Raw genomic sequence first — 24,393 nt, forward strand, 5'->3', positions numbered from 1 at the left:
TATTATGAATTTTGATGTGTGTTTAGGATGATTATCCATTTGTAGAAGCCATCCTGTTTTCAACTTCAGCTTTTTTACAGATGGTGTTATGTTTGCATCAAGAATTTGTTGAAATTTCATTAAATCCACTCTTCCCTCTATCCATGAATTTTTCCCTGTGTCACTGGCTGCAGCAAAACCTCAAAGCAGGATTCATGCACCCCCATACTTAATGATTATCGAGTTGTTCTTTACTGAAATTCTGTGCTATTCTTTCTGGCCATAGAGTTCTGTTTTAACCCCATCAGTCCACAGGACTTGTTTTCAAGATGCATTAGGCTTGTTTACATGTTTTTTTCATACTTCTGATGCTTAATTGGTGAGAACTCAGGAGAGGTTTTCTTCTGATGACTCTTTCAAGAAGGCTATATTTGTGCATGTGTTCTGAACAGTAGAAAAATGTACCACAACTCAAAAATCTGCTAAATCTTTCTGAAGGTCTTTTGCAGTCAAGCCGGGGTTCTAATTTGCCTCTCTAGAAATCCTATGAGCAGCTTTCACTGAAATGTTGCTGGCTTTTCCTAACAATGACAGTGGACAAGCTATAATCCTGACACGCTAATTAAGGTCTGAAACCTTGGTTAAAGTTATCTGATCACACAAATCTCCAAATGGTACCCAAACTTTAGCATCGGCCCATTTTCTGTTTTTGTAATTTTTAGAATTTAGAACATAGCATATTTTTTTACCTGAAGTACCAAGTAAAGTATCATCTTAAATTTAGCCTTTTTAGAGATCATTTCATCTTCAACTTGCTTAAATTTTCACAATTGCAGTAATTTTGATCAGGGGTGCCCAAACTTTTACATGCCGCGATATACATATATACAGTCATAGCAGAAAGCGTTGGCACCACTGAAATTGTTCCAGAAAATGAAGTATTTCTCCCAGAAAATTATTGCAATTACACATGTTTTGTTAAACACCTTTTTATTTCTTTTGTGTGTATTGAAGCAGCACAAAAAAACAGAAAAAAGCAAATTTGACATAATTTCACTAAAAAAACCGCAGAATGGTCCAGATACAATTTTTAGCACCCTCAACTAAATATTTGATTGCACATCCTTTGGAATAAACAACTGCAATCACTTCTTATAACCATCAACAAGCTTCTTATACCTCTTAGCTGGAATTTTGGACCACTCTTCCTTTGCAAACTGCTCCAGGTCTCTCATATTTGAAGGGTGCTTTCTCCCAACAACAATTTTAAGATCTCTCCACAGGTGTTCAATGAGCTTTGGATATGGACTCATTGCTGGCCACTTCAGAACTCTCCAGCTCTTTGGTTCCATCCATTTCTGAGTGCTTCTTGAAGTATGTTTGTCTTGCTGAAAGACCCATGACCCAAACCCAGCTGATACTGAAAACTACATTGCGCCCGAAAATCCTTTGGTATTTTTCAGAGGCAGCAAAACAATCCCAAAACATCTTTGAATCTGCACCATATTTGACTGTAGGTACTGTTTTTTTCTTTGAAGGCCTCATTCCATTTTCAGTAAACAGTACAACGATGTATTTTACCAAAAAGCTCTATCTTGTTCTCATTTGTACACAAGACCTTTTCCCAGAAGTTTTTTTGGCTTATCTACATTTTGGCAAACTGCAGTCTAGCTTTCTTATCTCTGTGTCAGCAGTGGGGTCCTCCTGGGTCTCATGTTATAGAGATTAATTTCATTCAAATGTTGCATCAGAAGTATGCAAAAACCCGTGAAAACAATCTTGAGGAATCTTGGAAACAAGCCCTGTGGACTGATGAGGTTAAAATAGAACTCTTTGGCCATACTGACCAGAAAGAAGAGCACAGAATTTCAGGAAAAGAACTTCTCCACAAACATTAAGCATGGGGGGGGGGGGGGGGGGTGTCAATCCTGCATTGAGGTTGTGTTGCAGCCAATGGCACAGCGAAAATTTCACAGATAGAGAGAAGAATGGATTCAATGAAATTTCAACAAATTCTTGATGCAAACAAAACACCGTCTGTAAAAAAGCTGAAGTTAAATAGAGGATAGCTCTACAAATGGATAATGATCCTAAAAACACATCAAAATCCACAATAGACTACCTCAAAAGGCGCAAGCTGAAGATTTCACCATGACCCTCACAGTCCCTTGATCTGATCATTGAAAATCTGTGGCTAAAACTCAAAACAGCAGTGCTTACAAGATGACCCAGGAATCTCACAGAACTGGAAGAATTTTCCACTGAAGAATGGATTAAAATACCTCAAAACAAGAATTTAAAAACTCTTGGCTGGTTACTAAAAGCTTTTACAAGCTGTGATACTTTCCAAAGGGAAAGTACTAAACATGCAGGATGCCCGAACCTTTGCATGGGCACATTTTTCTTTCTATAATTTTTAAAATGTAACAGATGAAAATATGTTTTTTTCTAGAAAATACAAAAGAAATGTATCATCTTTAACTTTAGACCAGAGGTGCCCAAACTCTTACATGCTACCGTATCTCATATTTGTAGCTAGCTTTGTATTATCGAATAACTCCCGGCACTCACATACATTTTTAATCATGATTCTTTTACTCAGAATTTGGACGTGTTTCATCTTGATGAGGTGAATCGTAGGCAGTATCTTAGTCACTGTGAGGATATGGCACTTACTAAAGACTACACTGGTCAACGCAATTTTTCTGGCAAAAGGTTTTAAAACATATTTTAAGTCAATTTTGGCTGCTGATTGCGAATATGAACTCCGTTTTTGGCTATCACATCAGGATTTCCAGATATTTTCAATTTTCGATGAAAATTACTCTTATTGTTTTATGATAAAAACACATGATTTTCGGTACTACATTTTGTATATTTTTAATCAAGGAATAACAAAGATTACAAAGTCTATGTACAGCAAATCAAATATACTTACAGAATTAAACTACAAAATATAAAAACACATATATATGGCACACAGATGAATGACAAATGGCAGTTATTTGAACTTTCTTTTCTTGGCTGATCTGTGATCTTCAGCTTCTGGGTTGTCTCTCATCAAGCTCCAGCAATAGTCAGCCATCATATGTGAGTCCCACCGACCTTGATACCTTTCTTCCATTGTTTTAATGTCCTGATGAAAACGCTCCGCTTGTTCCTTGCTCACATCCCCAAGGCTCTCTGGAAAAAAGTCCAAATAGCTGTGTAAATAGTGAATCTTGATACTCTTCATAGTTGTCTGCTTTCTTATTCCCTAGAAAATTCTGCACCACATTACAAAATGCATTCCAAGCTCTTTTTTCTGTCTCATTCATTGATGTGATAAAATTTGGTCTCTCATAAGTGTTCTTATTTGAGGTCCATCAAATATTCTGTTAGGGTTGGCGGAACGCACCAAATATATGTTTATTAGAAGTAGTAGGTGCATTCACAACCCGGGATCCACCGTGCAGGAAAGAACCTGCTGCTAGATATGGCGGTAAAATATAGTAGTATAAACAAACTCTGTTACTTCAGAGTCTGTTAGCAAAGAGAATGCTGTGCCCTGTTTAGCTCACAGAGGAACACAGCTACTTAGTAGATCAGATAGTGGTCATGCAGTCAAATGCAAACACGCAGCTCCTCTCCGGTGGAGCCGGAATTCTAGTGGCTATACGCCAGCCCTGAATCCACTCACATGAAACTCCTCGCCGGAGGTGCCAGCATTCTAGGGGCTTATTCAGCAAGGTCCCTGAATACACGCACACGAAACTCCTCGCTGGAGGTGCCAGCATTCTAGGGGCTTATTTCAGCCGGGTCCCTGACTGCATATAAACACGACCACATTGGCGCTGAGCTCATACATAAACTGACACTAGCGCATGGCTGTGCGGACCTGCGGATGTTTTATAGTTGCAGCTCTACAGGACCTTCCTGGAGGACCAATGGGAGCTGCTACAGGGCCTGAGCGTGTTACCCCCGACCTCCAATGAGAGGTCCTCCCGTGGGCATGCTCAGTGTGTGCAAAGCAGTCCCAGAAAAGCCTGCTTGCCGCAAACCAGTAAAGGGTACAATAGCAGAGCTTGGAAAGGCACCAGTAACCCTTTGTACAATATCATACTGAGCGAGTCGCTGGGACCGACGTCTCTGCTGAGCAGGCTCCACCGTGGCTGATGCAGAATGGGAGACCGCAGCAGACATGGTTCGAGATTCCCCCTGTGCAGCGGCGGGAACTCGACTCCTAAGATTTTCCAGCCTTTTTCTTCTCTTCACTAAGACCAGGAAAAGTTGAACATATATAGTTAAAGCATTCTCCACTGTGATTGAGAGCTTTGACGAACTGCTTCATCAATCCAAGTTTTATGTGTAAGGGAGGAAAGACCATGTCCTTCCTATCCACTAGAGGATCATGGATGACATTCTTATCGCCAGATGCCAAACTCTGTCGCTGAGGCCATTCAGTTTTCACCCAATGCTCTGCTGTAGCTCTACTGTCCCAGTAGCACAGAAAACAAGGGTGTTATCATAGCAAATGGGAATTATGCATGTTCAAAGAAAACAAAGATATTCTCACATTTATTGGGAGACTAAATGAAAACGAAATTTACTTTAGTGAACCGTATAAACCGGCACTTTTCATTCACTACTTATATTTATATATACATCATGGAATTCATGAAAATGGGCTATATACCAGTAGAGCAAAAATGTGATGTGATAGAGAAATTATAAGATCAGATTTGAATTCAGCACTCTCAAATTAGTCTAAAACTGTTCTTAAAGTCCATGCCAGAATTTTTTTTGTAGACCAGTGCTATAGGACAAATGGACATAGAGCAGAGTCCACAGCCCTAAGGCCTGTTTCACACGTCAGTGTCTCCGGTATGTGAGGTGACAGTTTCCTCACGTACTGGAGAATCTGACACACATAGACACATAAAAATCACTGCATCTGTTCAGATGTCAGTGATTTTTTGCGGACCGTGTCTCCGTGCCAAACACGGAGACATGTCAGTGTTCGTGGGAGCGCACGTATTACATGGACCCATTAAAGTCAATGGGTCCGTGTAAAACACGTACCGCACACGGACGTTGTCCGTGTGCAGTCCGTGTGCCGTGCAGGGGACAGCGCTACATTAAGCACTGTCCCCCCCACTGGTGCTGAATCCGCGATTCATATATTCCCTGCAGCAGCGTTTGCTGCAGAGAAAATATGAATAATAGTGTTTAAAATAAAGATCTAAGTGTCCCCCGCCCCCCAACCCCCTGTGCTCATTTACAGTAATGAATATGCGGCTCCACCTCCTATAGGGAGCACAGGGAGTGGGGGGGTGGTGGACACATAGATTTTTATTTTAAACACTATTATTCATATTTTCTCTGCAGCAAATGCTGCTGCAGGGAAGATATGAATCGCGGATTCAGCACGATGCAGGGGACAGCGCTAAACTTTAGCGCTGTCTCCTGCATGGTGCGTGTGGTACCCAGTGGGCACATGGGCGGCACACGTGTGCCACACTGATGTGCCACGTGAGCACACGGACATGGATAACTCCAGTACCGATTTTATACGGTACTGGAATTATCTGGACGTGTGAAACCGGACTAAGAGATAGAGACTTTTTCCAGCACAGAGCACCGGTTGCATCGATATTGCCGTAATTTATTCAATATTTTCTTGCTGTGTTTTATTAGTGATTTGCTTGCTCATCAGTTCATCCTCAGGAATCAATGTTTACTTTCAGTGACAGTAAGCAGAGGAGGACCAGCAGGCTAGATCTTATGTAAACCTAAGGCCAGACAGTAGATTACTAAAGGTAAATGTAAAGCAATCATCATATCAATCCATTGTTCTTCTAGCTAGGTCCATTGTGTGGATTGCAGATCCATTGGAACCGTCACCACAGGGGGTCTCGCATGCAGTCCCAGCCAGGTGATGGAATATGCTTCATTCTGTGAGCTAAAGCAAAATGTTTAAGGAGGAGAGAGAAAAAGACACATGGGTTGAATCAGGCAGTTGTTGAAGTGACTTTGAATAGAGAGGATCCAAGCTGGGAAGGATGATCTATAGACTTTTGGAGATTCATTGTTGACTGGAGGGGTATCCATGAGCTACAGCCATGATATCCATCGTCTGGAAGAACATAGGCTGTGACTGTACACTATACCAGCTGGAGATACCAAAAGCTGTGGGCAAACCGTAAGTTGAGATACAGTGGGTATTGCCTGGTATGGGGCCAGTGTAACTACTGATCTCAGATTGGGAATTTGTGGACTGAGGACACTGTATGTTGGCCATCTACCTAGATTTTTTGTACAACTATGGATGTATAGACTAAAAATAGTTGCATTGTTAACCTGCCTAGGTCATTTTTTATAACCTACAACCTCAGATCTTCAGTCACTATAATGCCAGAGGAGAAGGATTAGATACCGCAGGCTGATTCCATTAATAGGCCGGTTATCGAGAAACTAACAGTGAGTGTATGGTATATACACCTCCGATTCCAACCCATGGATTGTTTATATATACCTTTGATGCAGTCACTGTGAACTCCACAATAACCCAAGACTTACTCGCTGCTACTGGCAATATTTTTTTATACAGGCTGACTGGAGGTCTGGTTCTGGTAGCGTATGGCTTCGGGGTGCGGGTTACAGAACAAAACTATTAAATTTTACATTTAATCCAAAAATGATAGGCAGTATTTATTAAAAAAATACACAAAAGATTTTACAAAGGGTACAAAACAACACAACATATACAGTTACATAAAATTAAATTTAACAAAAGTACTACATGGATCACAGAGACGTTTAGCAAAGGAGAGCACTTCAATTAGAGGTGTTCAGTGAACGGGATTTATGCATACACCAATGTGTATCTCTCTACAAGAACACAAATCAGAAATTATAATTTGTCTGGACTTTTTATCAGCACCTGAGTTACACTCACACCCCACACCCCCTTGATGACCTAAAGTGGGCCTAGTGGTGTGATGTTTTAATCCCTTCAAGATTTTATGAAATTTCAAAACTTATGCGATATGCTCACTCCTGATTATCGCAAAACATCGAGATCGCCGCCATATTTTTTATCGGGATTTTACCATTACCCAGAGACCAAACACGACATGGCTGTTGTCAGCAATCTTTTTACTATTGATTTGTGGCTTATAGGCAGGGGTTACACTTATGAGAAATGATGCATCTTCTTCCCGGATTCGTCCTGAAGCTGAAAATGTATGTCCCATCATTATTGGATTTATACATGCCCCAATATTCATAATTTTCTTTTAGAGACCTCAAGTCTGTGGGGAAACAATAGCTTCTTACACTTCTCTGCCTATGTGTAAACACATGTACCCTTGTTATCCAACCCTCTGAAAAGACCTTTCCTACCTTAATTGCCTCTCCAATCTATATACCTTTGTCTACGCAAAATAGACAATCATAGTTGGCACTGCTGGGGTCTTGTACTTCAGAAAGAAGCTCCCTGCATGTTAATTAAGATTGTCACTATCCAGCTATACCTAATTTCCTGCTTATTTATGCCCATTTTACCAGTGTAATTCTAGGAGACTCAGACTGTCTGCTATTTTTGCTACTGCTATTCCATGTGCGAGGAAGAGGAGAGATGGGGGGCAAATGCTAGTGGCTTCAGAGATTTTAATATTTTCTGTTACACCTGGTATTTGATTAAAATATATTTCATTAATATAGTAATTGTTACTGTATGACTATAGTATATATTCTGTGCAGAGGTACAGTATATACATTATAAATGCTTTGAAAAGCAAAGAATATTCATAAATTGGTATTACCATACTGCTTTATTATAGAATATTTTGATTCAAGTAATGATTTGTTTCAAGTAATTGATGTTCTGCTGTAATACCAGATACAGACTGTAGACAAGAGCGGTGCTGTTTATAGAAAAGTAAGCTGGGCTTTTTTTTCTAATCCTTGGGCTATGTGTACACGTTGCGGATTAGGCTTAGGAATTTCTGGTGCGGATTCTGCCTCTCCTGGCAGAAAACGCACATGCGGATTCGTTGCGTTTTTTGTGCGGTTCCGCAGCGGTTGTTGTGCGTTTTTGCTGCGGTTTTCTTGCGGATTTGCTGCGTTATTTACCCCTGCGGTTTTCTATAATGGAATGGGTACAAAAATGCTGCAGATTCACAAAAAAGAAGTGACATGCTACTTCTTTTAAACCGCAGTGGATTTTCCGCACAGTGTGCACAGCATTTTTTTCTCATTGATTTACATTGTACTGTAAATCAATTGCGGATCTGCAGCGTTTCTGCACCTCAAAAAACGCTGCGGATCCGCAGAGAATCCGCAACGTGTGCACATAGCCTTGATAAAGTTTTTAAATTGGATGGGTCAAGTGTGATCTATAGATAAAATAATTTTAACATTTATATTTGTAAGCGTTCATATAGCTTTATGTAGATAGAATATTTTGTCATATTTATTGACCACATAATTTGCCTTGACAAGTTATCTCAGAAATGCTTTTTTTGTTTTATTAACAGCTCATTTTTTATTTGGTAAAAGGTGAAATCTGTTATGGAAAAATTCACATTGAAGAAAATTGAATTTAACATAACAGACAGCGGTGGAATATTTACATAGCAATCATTGTTAAAACTGACAATATTGGTTGACTCTGCATAATGAGTAATTACGAGGATATTAAATAGCACTTATGAATTAAGTACATATCTCTACGGCATTACTTGGGAGCGGAATTGTTGGGTTGAGACAACTTGCGAGTTAACTGATTCATTCTGAAAAGTTTAATTACTATGATAATGCATGCTAATATAATGTCGCGCATTTTCTATTAGAATAGTTTTCTGGTAGTTTTGTACCAATTCACCTCTTAATTTATTTCGAATCCTATCATTGTAAATTGATTTGGTATTTTTTACAGCATGATGTCTAATTTAGCAATTAATTGTGATGACATGGATGCATCTGTGTTAGGAATCTTTAATTAATTAAGCTATTATTTCTTCCTAGCTAATCACTTTTATGTCTGATCAAATTTTTCAGACCTCGACACCACGAGATATATTACGCATGGTGCTAAAATTATTACTTTTTATTTTTAACTTTGACTTATTTGCTAAATTGCTTTGTTCCAATAAAAAGCACAGGTTACATACTTTGGATAGATCAGGATACACTACGTATAATGGACAAGTGACATTTAAAATAATATTACTTTACATAAATTATGTATTAATAGCTAGGGAGAAAAACATTAAAGAGAACCTTTCAACTGATTCATGCTACCCGAATCACAAGTATTATGGATCAGAATAAAACTGTGTATCTTTTACATCTTGGGCCAAAGTACGGTTGCACAAATGATATGTGCGCCCCAGTGTAGAGAGAGACCGGTTATTTAACCCCTTCCCGACCCATGACGCCACGTAGGCATCATGAAAGTCGGTGCCAATCCGACCAATGATGCCTATGTGGCGTCAAGGAAAGATCGCGTCCCTGCAGATCGGGTGAAAGGGTTAACTCCAATTTCACCCGATCTGCAGGGACAGGGGGAGTGGTACTTTAGCCCAGGGGGGCGTTTCTTCACCCCCCCGTGGCTACGATCGCTCTGATTGGCTGTTGAAAGTGAAACTGCCAATCAGAGCGATTTGTAATATTTCACCTAAAAAACTGGTGAAATATTACAATCCAGCCAGGGCCGATGCTGCAATATCATCGGCCATGGCTGGAAACACTGATTTCCCCCCCCCCCACCCCACCGATCGCCCCCCCCAGTCCACCGATCTGTGATCCACTCCCCTCCGTCCTGTGCTCCGCTCCCCCGTCCTCCTGTCCGCTCCCCCGTGCTCCGATGCCACCCCCCGTGCTCCGACGCCCCCCATGTCCCGATCTCCCCCCCTTATACTTACCGAGGCTCCCGGTGTCCGTCCGTCTTCTCCATGGGTGCCGCCATCTTCCAAAATGGCGGGCGCATACGCAGTGCGCCCGCCGAATCAGCCGGCCGGCAGATTCGTTCCATGTACATTTTAATCACTGTGATAAAACCTATCACAGTGATCAAAATAAAAAAAAAGTAAATGACCCCCCCCTTTATCACCCCAATAGGTAGGGACAATAATAAGATAATTTTTTTTTTCTACTAGTTAGAACTAGGGTTAGGGTTAGGGAATGTGCACACGTATTCTGGTCCTCTGCGGATTTTTCCCCAGCGGTTTTTATAAATTTGCAGTGCAAAACCGCTGCGGATTTATCACGGATTTGCCGCGGTTTTTCTGCGGATTTCACTGCAGTTTTCTATTGGAGCAGTTGTAAAACCGCTGCAGAATCCGCAGAAAGAAGTGAAATGTGCAGAATGTAAACCGCTGCGTTTCCGCGCATTTTTTTCCGCAGCATGTGCACACCGTTTTTTCTAAACTCATGGGATACTGCTGCGGACCCGCAGCAGCAGAAACGCTGTGGAACCGCAGCGTTTTCCGCATCGTGTGCACATACCCTTAGAATTAGGCTATGTGCACACATTTGGCTGCGGATCCACAGCGGATTCGTAGCAGTTTTCCATCAGCTTTACAGTTCCATGTAAACCTATGGAAAACCAAATCCGCTGTGCCCATGGTGCGGAAATTACCGCGCGGGAACGCTGTGTTGTATTTTCCGCAGCATGTCAATTCTTTGTTCGGATTCCGCAGGGTTTTACACCTGTTCCTCAATAGGAATCCGCAGGTGAAATCTGCACAAAAAACACTGGAAATCCGCGGTAAATCCGCAGGTAAAATGCAGTGCCTTTTACCCGCGGATTTTTCAAAAATGGTGCGGAAAAATCTCACACGAATCCGCAACGTGGGCACATAGCCTTAGGGTTGGAATTAGGGCTAGGGATGGAAATAGGGTTAAGATTAGGCTTGTGGTTAGGGTTATAGTTAGGGGTGTGTTGGGGTTAGGGTTGTGATTAGGGTTATGGCTAGAGTTGAGATTAGGGTTAGGGGTGTGTTGGAGTTAGAATTGAGGGGTTTCCACTGTTTAGGCACATCAGGGGTCTCCAAACGCAACATGGCGCCACCATTGATTCCAGCCAATCTTGCGTTCAAAAAGTCAAATGGTGCTCCCTCTCTTCCGAGCCCCGACATGCGCGAAAACAGTGGTTTACCCCCACATATGGGGTACCAGCATACTCGGGACAAACTGGGCAACAACTATTGGGGTCCAATTTCTCCTGCTACCCTTGTGAAAATAAAAAACTGCTTGCTAAAACATCATTTTTGAGGAAAGAAAAATTATTTTTTTATTTTCACGGCTCTGCGTTATAAACTTCTGTGAAGCACTTGGGGGTTAAAAGTGCTCACCACATATCTAGATAAGTTCCTTTGGGGGTCTAGTTTCCAAAATAGGGTTACTTGTGGGGGGGTTTTACTGCTTAGGCACATCAGGGGCTCTGCAAATGCAACATGACGCCCGCAGACCATTCCATCAAAGTCTGCATTCCAAAACGTCACTACTTCCCTTCTGAGCCCCGACGTGTGCCCAAACAGTGGTTCCCCCCCACATATGGGGTATCGGCGTACTTAGGACAAACTGGACAACAACTTTTGGGGTCCAATTTCTCCTGTTACTCTTGTGAAAATAAAAAATTGCGGGCTAAAAAATAATTTTTGAGGAAAAGAAAATGATTTTTTACTTTTACGATTCTGCATTATAAACTTCTGTGAAGCACTTGGGGGTTTACAGTGGTCACCGCACATCTAGGTTAGTTCCATGGGAGGTCTAGTTTCCAAAATCGGGTCACATGTGGGGGAGCTCAAATGTTTAGGCACACAGGGGCTCTCCAAACGCGACATGGTGTCAACTAACGATTGGAGCTAATTTTTCATTCAAAAAGTCAAATGGCGCTCCTTCCCTTCCGAGCCCTGCCGTGTGCCCAAACAGTGGTTTACCCCCACATGTGAGGTATCAGTGTACTCGGGAGAAATTGCCCAATAAATTTTAGGATCCATTTTATCCTGTTGCCCATGTGGAAATGAACAAATTGAGGCTAAAAGAATTTTTTTTGTGAAAAAAAAGTACTTTTTCATTTTTACGGATCAATTTGTGAAGCACCTGGGGGTTCAAAGTGCTCACTATGCATCTAGATAAGTTCCTTGGGGGGTCTAGTTTCCAAAATGGGGTCACTTGTGGGGGAGCTCCAATGTTTAGGCACACAGGGGCTCTCCAAACGCGACATGGTGTCCACTAAAGATTGGAGCCAATTTTTAATTCCGCAGCGTTTTACACCTGTTCCTCAATAGGAATCCGCAGGTGAAATTTGCACAAAAAACACTGGAAATCCACGGTAAATCTGCAGGTAAAACGCAGTGCCTTTTACCCGCGGATTTTTCAAAAATGGTGCGGAAAAATCTCACACGAATCTGCAACGTGGGCACATAGCCTTAGGGTTAGGGTTGGAATTAGAGTTAGGGTTGGAATTAGGGCTAGGGTTGGAAATAGGGTTAAGATTAGGCTTGTGGTTAGGGTTATGGTTAGGGGTGTATTGGGGTTAGGGTTGTGATTAGGGTTGTGATTAGGGTTATGGCTACAGTTGGGATTAGGGTTAGGGGTGTGTTTGGGTTAGTGTTGGAGTTAGAATTGAGGGGTTTCCACTGTTTAGGCACATCAGGGGTCTCCAAACGCAACATGGCGCCACCATTGATTCCAGCCAATCTTGTGTTCAAAAAGTCAAATGGCGATCCTTCCCTTCCGAGCCCCGACGTGCGCCCAAACAGTATTTCCCCCCCACATATGGGGTATCGGCGTACTCAGGACAAATTGTACAATAACTTTCGTGGTTCAGTTTCTCCTTTTACCATTGGGAAAATAAAAAAATTGTTGCTAAAAGATAATTTTTGTGACTAAAAAGTTAAATGTTCATTGTTTCCTTCCATGTTGCTTCTGCTGCTGTGAAGCACCTGAAGGGTTAATAAACTTCTTGAATGTGGTTTTGAGTACCTTGAGGGGTGAAATTTTTAGAATGGTGTCACTTTTGGGTATTTTCAGCCATATAGACCCCTCAAACTGACTTCAAATGTGAGGTGGTCCCTAAAAAAATGGTTTTGTAAATTTCGTTGTAAAAATGAGAAATCGCTGGTCAAATTTTAACCCTTATAACTTCCTAGCAAAAAAAATGTTGTTTCCAAAATTGTGCTGATGTGCAGGCGTGTACTACGGAGGACAGAGAATGAACTTCAATCCAATATTGCAGCCAGCATGCAGCCAGCGGGTAAGGAAAGGGTGAATCAAACACCCGAAAACCCCGCCTCTATGGCTGAAAATTGTTCCCTCCAAATCCAGGTGACAGAGTCCCTTTAAGAGGTGTCTGATTGATCAACACCGCTTCATGAATCAGGTGCATCTTATCAGTGGTATGCTCCTTCATGCAACTTGGCAGAAATGTTACTCCAGTTAGGGACTGGAGTAAGATTTCTGATGTTAGATACTCTACACATGGCCATGAATTAGATGGGTGGGGACATTGCCACGCATACATCATGCTCATGCTACACCCTTCTTTGTAGAGCTGGCCATGTAGAGCTGTCATGAATGCATCAAAGTTACAACATTTATGTGAAAAAATGTGTGACTTTGCAAAGTTTTTTACTCTAGTTTTCCGTTTCAGCCAAATTTTCATATTACGTTTTCTCTAAAATGATGCGTTTCGGAGCAAAGCATACAGAGCTGTAATAAGAGTGAGTCATGCTGCCTGCAGTTTGGGCGGCAGGAATCAGATGACAGGTTCCCTTTAATACTCCAGTTGGTGGAATGCCTTTCATTTTTGTGATTCTAACCCATTGAGCTCAACTAGCGCTAGAGGAAATATTCTAGTTTGCCTTGAAATAATGTTTCCCTATTGATGATAATAATCATTGATAATTATAATTAATTTGTTTATATCTCTAGCTAATATATTGCTCTTTTTTTCAATTAGAAAAGCAACACAAAGACAAAAATAATAAAAGCAAGAGAGTGTCAAACAATAGCACATAATTCTATTGTCATACTTCACCCATTGGCCACGATGTTGACGTGTTTTGTTGGCCCACTGCATTGAACAGTGCAGACTGCTGTGCTTTTACTAAAAAGTTAAAGGGAATCTGTCACCATGATTCTGCTACACAATTTGGGAGCAGCATAATGTGGGGGCAGGGGCAGAGACCTGGATTCCAGTGATGTGTCATTTACTGGGCTACTTGCAATAGTTTTCATAATATCTCTTTTTTATCACCAAAAGAGTATCACTAGAGGGCTTCAAGGCCTGGTGCCAGGTAGTACAACCACTGATTGGTAGCTTTATGCCTATGCACAGTGTACACATAAATCTGCCAATCAGTGTTGTGGGTGGGTTATACAGAACTCAGCATTCAGAGAACTTTAGATAGGCAGCAAAGAAAACAGATTTTAATTTAAACTGTTGCATCGAGTAAAGTTAGTGACACATCACTGGAATTAGGGTCTCTCCCTTACAACATGATGCTCTCAGATTGGGTGAGAGATTTCCTTTAAAAAGTTCTGGGAAAGCTGCATTTATAACTTTGCATAAAATGTCGAAAATTACAGTGGATAGAAATGTTGTATCATGGTGTACATTAATAAAAATAGAAATAAAATAATAATACTTCTATATCATAATATTCTGCATATGTTGCAAACATTCTAACACATCTTTCATTTGTCTTCTCATGGTGAAAGAAAATTGGCTCTCAGGCATCATCCAGACAAAAATCCTGACAATCCCCAAGCAGCTGAAACATTCAAGGAGATCAACAATGCTCACTCAATACTGTCCGACATATCGAAGAGGAATATTTATGACAAGTATGGCTCCCTGGGATTGTACGTTGCAGAGCAGTTTGGAGAAGAAAATGTTAACACATATTTCATGCTGTCTAGTTGGTGGGCAAAGGTAAACAAGCACAAAATGATCGCTATTTTTGGTAAAAAGTCAAAAAGGAAGAGAGTCCACACAGTATGAGAGTTCTAGGTTTTACACCCACACCTTTAATTTATCATTCAAACAGCTGTACACATGTTCTTGTATTTAACCCAGAATAAAACCACTACGTAGAAATACTACAATAAATAAAAAGTAACACATGAGGCAGCATGGGGGCTCAGTGGTTAGCATTACAGCCTTGCAGCGTTGGGGTCCTGGGTTCTAATCTCACCAAGGACAACATCTGCAAGGAATTTGTATGTTCTCCCCGTGTTTGTGTGAGTTTCCTCCCACACTCCAAAAACATACTGAATTAATGGCGCTATATAAGCGTGTAAAATATAAAACATAGGATACTTATTAGTTATTTTTTTTATCAAAAGAGAGTAAAAACCATCCCACCTTGGGTAACATGACTGTTATGGCTGGCAATCAGGCAACACAGCGTGCAGTAATCAGCGCACATACAGAGATCTGGCAATAACCAAAAACAATAGGACGAGCTCTGAGACGTGGAATCTCTGTAGACTGCAGTACCTGATCTATCCTCACACAACTATAAGCAGCAGTGGATTGCGCCTATCAACTACCTATGCAACTCGGCACTGCCTGAGGAGCTGACTAGCCTGAAGATAGAAATACAAGCCTGACTTACCTCAGAGAAATACCCCAAAGGAATAGGCAGCCCCCCACATATAATGACTGTTAGCAAGATGAAAAGACAAACGTAGGAATGAAATAGATTCAGCAAAGTGAGGCCCGATATTCTAGACAGAGCGAGGATAGCAAAGAGAACTATGCAGTCTACAAAAAACCCTAAAACGAAAGCCACGCAAAGGGGCAAAAAGACCCACCGTGCCGAACTAACAGCACGGCGGTGCACCCCTTTGCTTCTCAGAGCTTCCAGCAAAAGTTAATAGCAAGCTGGACAGAAAAAACAGAAAACAAACTAGAAGCACTTATCTAGCAGAGCAGCAGGCCCAAGGAAGGATGCAGTAGCTCAGATCCAACACTGGAACATTGACAAGGAGCAAGGAAGACAGACTCAGGTGGAGCTAAATAGCAAGGCAGCCAACGAGCTCACCAAAACACCTGAGGGAGGAAGCCCAGAGACTGCAATACCACTTGTGACCACAGAAGTGAACTCAGCCACAGAATTCACAACAGTACCCCCCCCTTGAGGAGGGGTCACCGAACCCTCACCAGAACCCCCAGGCCGACCAGGATGAGCCACATGAAAGGCACGAACAAGATCTGGGGCATGGACATCAGAGGCAAAAACCCAGGAATTATCTTCCTGAGCATAACCCTTCCATTTGACCAGATACTGGAGTTTCCGTCTAGAGACACGAGAATCCAAAATCTTCTCCACAATATACTCCAATTCCCCCTCCACCAAAATAGGGGCAGGAGGCTCCACAGATGGAACCATAGGTGCCACGTATCTCCTCAACAACGACCTATGGAATACATTATGTATGGAAAAGGAGTCTGGGAGGGTCAGACGAAAAGACACCGGATTGAGAATCTCAGAAATCCTATACGGACCAATAAAACGAGGTTTAAATTTAGGAGAGGAAACCTTCATAGGAATATGACGAGAAGATAACCAAACCAGATCCCCAACACGAAGTCGGGGTCCCACACGGCGTCTGCGATTAGCGAAAAGCTGAGCCTTCTCCTGGGACAAGGTCAAATTGTCCACTACCTGAGTCCAGATCTGCTGCAACCTGTCCACCACATAATCCACACCAGGACAGTCCGAAGACTCAACCTGTCCTGAAGAGAAACGAGGATGGAACCCAGAATTGCAGAAAAATGGAGAGACCAAGGTAGCCGAGCTGGCCCGATTATTAAGGGCGAACTCAGCCAACGGCAAAAATGACACCCAATCATCCTGGTCAGCGGAAACAAAACATCTCAGATATGTTTCCAAGGTCTGATTGGTTCGTTCGGTCTGGCCATTAGTCTGAGGATGGAAGGCCGAGGAAAAAGATAGGTCAATGCCCATCCTACCACAAAAGGCTCGCCAGAACCTCGAGACAAACTGGGAACCTCTGTCAGAAACGATATTCTCAGGAATGCCATGTAAACGAACCACATGCTGGAAGAACAAAGGCACCAAATCAGAGGAGGAAGGCAATTTAACCAAGGGCACCAGATGGACCATTTTAGAAAAGCGATCACAGACCACCCAAATGACCGACATTTTTTGAGAAACGGGAAGGTCAGAAATGAAATCCATCGAAATATGTGTCCAAGGCCTCTTCGGGACCGGCAAGGGCAAAAGCAACCCACTGGCACGTGAACAGCAGGGCTTAGCCCTAGCACAAATTCCACAGGACTGCACAAAAGCACGCACATCCCGTGACAGAGATGGCCACCAGAAGGATCTAGCAACCAACTCCCTGGTACCAAAGATTCCTGGATGACCGGCCAGCACCGAACAATGAAGTTCAGAGATAACTTTACTAGTCCACCTATCAGGGACGAACAGTTTCTCGGCCGGACAACGATCAGGTTTATTAGCCTGAAATTTCTGCAACACTCTCCGCAAATCAGGGGAGATGGCAGACACAATGACTCCTTCCTTGAGGATACTCGCCGGCTCAGATAACCCCGGAGAGTCGGGCACAAAACTCCTAGACAGAGCATCCGCCTTCACATTTTTAGAGCCCGGAAGGTATGAAATCACAAAATCAAAACGAGCAAAAAATAACGACCAACGGGCCTGTCTAGGATTCAAGCGCTTGGCAGACTCAAGATAAGTAAGGTTCTTATGATCAGTCAAAACCACCACGCGATGCTTAGCACCCTCAAGCCAATGACGCCACTCCTCGAATGCCCACTTCATGGCCAGCAACTCTCGGTTGCCCACATCATAATTACGCTCAGCAGCAGAAAATTTCCTGGAAAAGAAAGCACATGGTTTGAACACTGAGCAACCAGAACCTCTCTGTGACAAAACCGCCCCTGCACCAATCTCAGAAGCATCAACCTCGACCTGGAACGGAAGAGAAACATCAGGTTGACACAACACAGGGGCACAGCAAAAACGACGCTTCAACTCCTGAAAAGCTTCCACGGCAGCAGAAGACCAATTAACCAAATCAGCACCCTTCTTGGTCAAATCGGTCAATGGTCTGGCAATGCTAGAAAAATTACAGATGAAGCGACGATAAAAATTAGCAAAGCCCAGGAATTTCTGCAGACTTTTTAGAGATGTCGGCTGAGTCCAATCCTGGATGGCCTGAACCTTAACCGGATCCATCTCGATAGTAGAAGGGGAAAAGATGAACCCCAAAAATGAAACTTTCTGCACACCGAAGAGACACTTTGATCCCTTCACGAACAAGGAATTAGCACGCAGTACCTGGAAAACCATTCTGACTTGCTTCACATGAGACTCCCAATCATCTGAGAAGATCAAAATGTCATCCAAGTAAACAATCAAGAATTTATCCAGATACTCACGGAAAATGTCATGCATAAAAGACTGAAAAACAGATGGAGCATTGGCAAGTCCGAACGGCATCACCAGATACTCAAAATGACCCTCGGGCGTATTAAATGCCGTTTTCCATTCATCTCCCTGCCTGATTCTCACCAGATTATACGCACCACGAAGATCAATCTTAGTAAACCAACTAGCCCCCTTAATCCGAGCAAACAAGTCAGAAATCAATGGCAAGGGATACTGAAACTTAACAGTGATCTTATTAAGAAGGCGGTAATCAATACACGGTCTTAGCGAACCATCCTTCTTGGCTACAAAAAAGAACCCTGCTCCCAATGGTGACGACGATGGGCGAATATGTCCCTTCTCCAGGGACTCCTTCACATAACTGCGCATAGCGGTGTGTTCAGGTACGGACAAATTAAATAAACGACCCTTAGGGAATTTACTACCAGGAATCAAATCGATAGCACAATCACAATTCCTATGCGGAGGTAGGGCATCAGACTTGGACTCTTCAAATACATCCTGAAAGTCCGACAAGAACTCTGGGATGTCAGAAGGAATGGATGACGAAATAGACAAAAATGGAACATCACCATGTACTCCCTGACAACCCCAGCTGGTTACCGACATAGAGTTCCAATCCAATACTGGATTATGGGTTTGTAGCCATGGCAACCCCAACACGACCACATCATGCAAATTATGCAGTACCAAAAAGCGAATAACTTCCTGATGTGCAGGAGCCATGCACATGGTCAGCTGGGCCCAGTACTGAGGCTTATTCTTGGCCAAAGGTGTAGCATCAATTCCTCTCAACGGAATAGGACACCGCAAAGGCTCCAAGAAAAATCCACAACGTTTAGCATAATCCAAATCCATCAGATTCAGGGCAGCGCCTGAATCCACAAACGCCATGACAGAATATGATGACAAAGAGCACATTAAGGTAATGGACAAAAGGAATTTGGACTGTACAGTACCAATAACGGCAAAGCTATCGAACCGCCTAGTGCGTTTAGGACAATTAGAAATAGCATGAGTAGAATCACCACAATAGAAACACAGTCTGTTCAGACGTCTGTGTTCGTGCCGTTCTACTTTAGTCATAGTCCTGTCGCACTGCATAGGCTCAGGCTTACTCTCAGACAATACCGCCAGATGGTGCACAGATTTACGCTCGCGCAAGCGACGACCGATCTGAATGGCCAAGGACATAGACTCATTCAAACCAGCAGGCATAGGAAATCCCACCATTACATCCTTAAGAGCTTCAGAGAGACCCTTTCTGAACAAAGCCGCTAGTGCAGATTCATTCCACAGAGTGAGTACTGACCATTTCCTAAATTTCTGGCAATATACTTCTACATCATCCTGACCCTGGCATAAAGCCAGCAGATTTTTCTCAGCTTGATCCACTGAATTAGGCTCATCGTAAAGCAATCCCAGCGCCTGGAAAAATGCATCAACATTACTCAATGCAGAATCTCCTGGTGCAAGAGAAAACGCCCAGTCCTGTGGGTCGCCGCGCAAAAAAGAAATAATAATCAAAACCTGTTGAATAGGATTACCAGAAGAATGAGGTTTCAAGGCCAAAAATAGCTTACAATTATTTCTGAAGCTCAGGAACTTAGTTCTGTCACCAAAAAACAAATCAGGAATCGGAATTCTTGGTTCTAGCATCGATTTCTGATCAATAGTATCTTGAATCTTTTGTACATTTACAACGAGATTATCCATTGAGGAGCACAGAGCCTGAATATCCATGTCCACAGCTGTGTCCTGAAGCACTCTAATGTCTAGGGGAAAAAAAAGACTGAAGACAGAGCTAAGAAAAAAAAATGATGTCAGGATTTCTTTTTTCCCTCTATTGGGAATCATTGGTGAGGCTCCTTGTACTGTTATGGCTGGCAATCAGGCAACACAGCGTGCAGTAATCAGCGCACATACAGAGATCTGGCAATAACCAAAAACAATAGGACGAGCTCTGAGACGTGGAATCTCTGTAGACTGCAGTACCTGATCTATCCTCACACAACTATAAGCAGCAGTGGATTGCGCCTATCAACTACCTATGCAACTCGGCACTGCCTGAGGAGCTGACTAGCCTGAAGATAGAAATACAAGCCTGACTTACCTCAGAGAAATACCCCAAAGGAATAGGCAGCCCCCCACATATAATGACTGTTAGCAAGATGAAAAGACAAACGTAGGAATGAAATAGATTCAGCAAAGTGAGGCCCGATATTCTAGACAGAGCGAGGATAGCAAAGAGAACTATGCAGTCTACAAAAAACCCTAAAATGAAAGCCACGCAAAGGGGCAAAAAGACCCACCGTGCCGAACTAACAGCACGGCGGTGCACCCCTTTGCTTCTCAGAGCTTCCAGCAAAAGTTAATAGCAAGCTAGACAGAAAAAACAGAAAACAAACTAGAAGCACTTATCTAGCAGAGCAGCAGGCCCAAGGAAGGATGCAGTAGCTCAGATCCAACACTGGAACATTGACAAGGAGCAAGGAAGACAGACTCAGGTGGAGCTAAATAGCAAGGCAGCCAACGAGCTCACCAAAACACCTGAGGGAGGAAGCCCAGAGACTGCAATACCACTTGTGACCACAGAAGTGAACTCAGCCACAGAATTCACAACACATGACCCAATCAGGATGGTCCCTAACTGTAATATCGCACGTCGTAATTTGCCAGATGGCCTTCAAATAGACGGGGAAGAGCAGAAAATGTGCCTGTTTGTGTTTAACACATGCATGTAATAAGTAGTGTTGAGCAATACCTTCCGATATCCAGAAGTATCGGTATCGGATTGGATCGGCCGATATCCAAAAAATATCGGATATCACGATACTGATACCCGATACCAATGCAAGTCAATGGGACACAAATATTGGAACGTAAATAAGCTCTTTCTGTTCTTCTACATCCTGTTCCGGAGGGAGGAAGAGTGTGGGCGGTGCGTGGGTGGACACTGTGCATGTCTGTGTGTGCGGGCTGCTGGGGATCTGTACGTGCCTGCCGGGGCTCTATGCGGCCAGCTGGGGCTCTGTGCGTGTGTGCAGGCATCATCCGATGGGACTACATGTCCCATCGGACGATTCCTGCTACACTGACAGTGATTGACACATTAGCCAATGATGGGACAGTAGTAGTCCCATCATCCGGCTAATGTGTTGAATGAAAAAAAAAAAAAACACATACATACTCCATACATACTCCATACAATACATTCATACATTACATACAATACATACAGTGGGGCAAAAAAGTATTTAGTCAGCCAGCAATAGTGCAAGTTCCACCACTTAAAAAGATGAGAGGCGTCTGTAATTTACATCATAGGTAGACCTCAACTATGGGAGACAAACTGAGAAAAAAAAATCCAGAAAATCACATTGTCTGTTTTTTTAACATTTTATTTGCATTTTATGGTGGAAAATAAGTATTTGGTCAGAAACAAAATTTCATCTCAATACTTTGTAATATATCCTTTGTTGGCAATGACAGAGGTCAAACGTTTTCTGTAAGTCTTCACAAGGTTGCCACACACTGTTGTTGGTATGTTGGCCCATTCCTCCATGCAGATCTCCTCTAGAGCAGTGATGTTTTTGGCTTTTCGCTTGGCAACACGGACTTTCAACTCCCTCCATAGGTTTTCTACAGGGTTGAGATCTGGAGACTGGCTGGGCCACTCCAGGACCTTGAAATGCTTCTTACGAAGCCACTCCTTCGTCGCCCTGGCAGTGTGCTTTGGATCATTGTCATGCTGAAAGACCCAGCCACGTTTCATCTTCAATGCCCTTGCTGATGGAAGGAGGTTTGCACTCAAAATCTCACGATACATGGCCCCATTCATTCTTTCATGTACCCGGATCAGTCATCCTGGCCCCTTTGCAGAGAAACAGCCCCAAAGCATGATGTTTCCACCACCATGCTTTACAGTAGGTATGGTGTTTGATGGATGCAACTCAGTATTCTTTTTCCTCCAAACACGACAAGTTGTGTTTCTACCAAACGTTTCCAGTTTGGTTTCATCAGACCATAGGACATTCTCCCAAAACTCCTCTGGATCATCCAAATGCTCTCTAGCAAACTTCAGACGGGCCCGGACATGTACTGGCTTAAGCAGTGGGACACGTCTGGCACTGCAGGATCTGAGTCCATGGTGGCGTAGTGTGTTATTTATGGTAGGCCTTGTTACATTGGTCCCAGCTCTCTGCAGTTCATTCACTAGGTCCCCCCGCGTGGTTCTGGGATTTTTGCTCACTGTTCTTGTGATCATTCTGACCCCACGGGGTGGGATTTTGCGTGGAGCCCCAGATCGAGGGAGATTATCAGTGGTCTTGTATGTCTTCCATTTTCTAATTATTGCTCCCACTGTTTATTTCTTCACTCCAAGCTGGTTGGCTATTGCAGATTCAGTCTTCCCAGCCTGGTGCAGGGCTACAATTTTGTTTCTGGTGTCCTTTGACAGCTCTTTGGTCTTCACCATAGTGGAGTTTGGAGTCAGACTGTTTGAGGGTGTGCACAGGTGTCTTTTTATACTGATAACAAGTTTAAACAGGTGCCATTACTACAGGTAATGAGTGGAGGAAAGAGGAGACTCTTAAAGAAGAAGTTACAGGTCTGTGAGAGCCAGCAATCTTGATTGCTTGTTTCTGACCAAACACTTATTTTCCACCATAAAATGCAAAAAAAAATGATAAAAAAACAGACAATGTGATTTTCTGGATTTTTTTTTCTCAGTTTGTCTCCCATAGTTGAGGTCTACCTATGATGTAAATTACAGACGCCTCTCATCTTTTTAAGTGGTGGAACTTGCACTATTGCTGACTGACTAAATACTTTTTTGCCCCACTGTACATACACACATACACTACATTAAACATAGAGTACATACTCACCATTAATTGTCATTTTGATCCCCGAAGCCAGTGTCATCTGTAAAAAAGATTAAAATAACAAACAACCAATATACTCCCTGTCCGCAGAAATCCACGAGTGTCCCACGACGATCTCCCGTGGAGAACAGCAGCATCAATTGATGTGACCGCTCTCTAGGCACTCCAGAAACACATAGACGGGAGGAAGGGATCCTTCTGCACTGTATTCCTCCGCCGCCGGAAAAAAAATAGTTCCCAGTCTCACTTTTGGCATTGCTGGGTGAGAAATTTCCCCACGCAGCAATTACCATAAAGTGAGACTTTGAACTATAGTAACCTCAGTGATGCACTGCAGGAGCCATTGTCTCCTGTCAGTGTGTCACTGAGGGTCCTATAGAGCAATGACATCACCCAATGTCACTGTTCTATAGGGGAGATCGTCGTGGGACACTCGTTATTAATTGGACTACGGTGGACAGGTAGTATACGATTTATTATTTTACATTTTTGCAGGTGCTGAAGTATGGTAAGTATGGTTAAATGAAGAATATTAAAATACTTTTTCCTATTGTGTGCGTGTTTTATTAACCCTTTATTACTATTGGATTAATAATGGATAGGCAGGGAAAAAGGAGCAGCATCCATACCAGGTGAATTGTGTCCAAAACGGTCTTTATTCAGCCATATAAAAGATACAACGTTTCGGCCAAATTGGCCTTTGTCAAGCCAATTTGGCCGAAACGTTGTATCTTTTATATGGCTGAATAAAGACCGTTTTGGACACGATTCACCTGGTATGGATGCTGCTCCTTTTTCCCTGCTTGTGATTTTGGGTCTGACTGGATCCTTGGACTCCTGAGCGTGCATCCCCCATCCGAGTGCTGGTGGTTGACTTTTTCTATGTGGTAATAATGGATAGGCGTCTTATTGACGTCTCTCCATTATTAACCCGGCTTAATGTCACCTTACAATAGCAAGGTGACATTAACCCCTTATTACCCCATATCCCACCGCTACATGGGAGTGGGAAGAGAGGGGCTAAGTGCCGGAATTGGCGCATCTTACAGATGCGCCATTTCTGGGGCGGCTGCGGACTGGTATTTGTA

At 42.8% G+C, this 24,393-nt stretch overlaps 1 protein-coding gene across 2 annotated transcripts in view; it reads left to right on the forward strand.

The window, feature by feature from the left end:
• DNAJC5B (DnaJ heat shock protein family (Hsp40) member C5 beta) overlaps window positions 1-24,393 on the forward strand; it is a 284,887-nt gene that overhangs the window by 165,714 nt on the left and 94,780 nt on the right. For both annotated transcript variants that reach the window (XM_069731420.1, XM_069731422.1), the window contains one exon: window positions 14,692-14,905. In XM_069731420.1, coding sequence (XP_069587521.1) covers window positions 14,692-14,905 — 214 coding nt within the window. The remainder of the gene's footprint in view (window positions 1-14,691; window positions 14,906-24,393) is intronic.

This window comes from Ranitomeya imitator, chromosome 6, assembly GCF_032444005.1.
Source record: "Ranitomeya imitator isolate aRanImi1 chromosome 6, aRanImi1.pri, whole genome shotgun sequence".
NCBI lineage: Eukaryota > Metazoa > Chordata > Amphibia > Anura > Dendrobatidae > Ranitomeya > Ranitomeya imitator.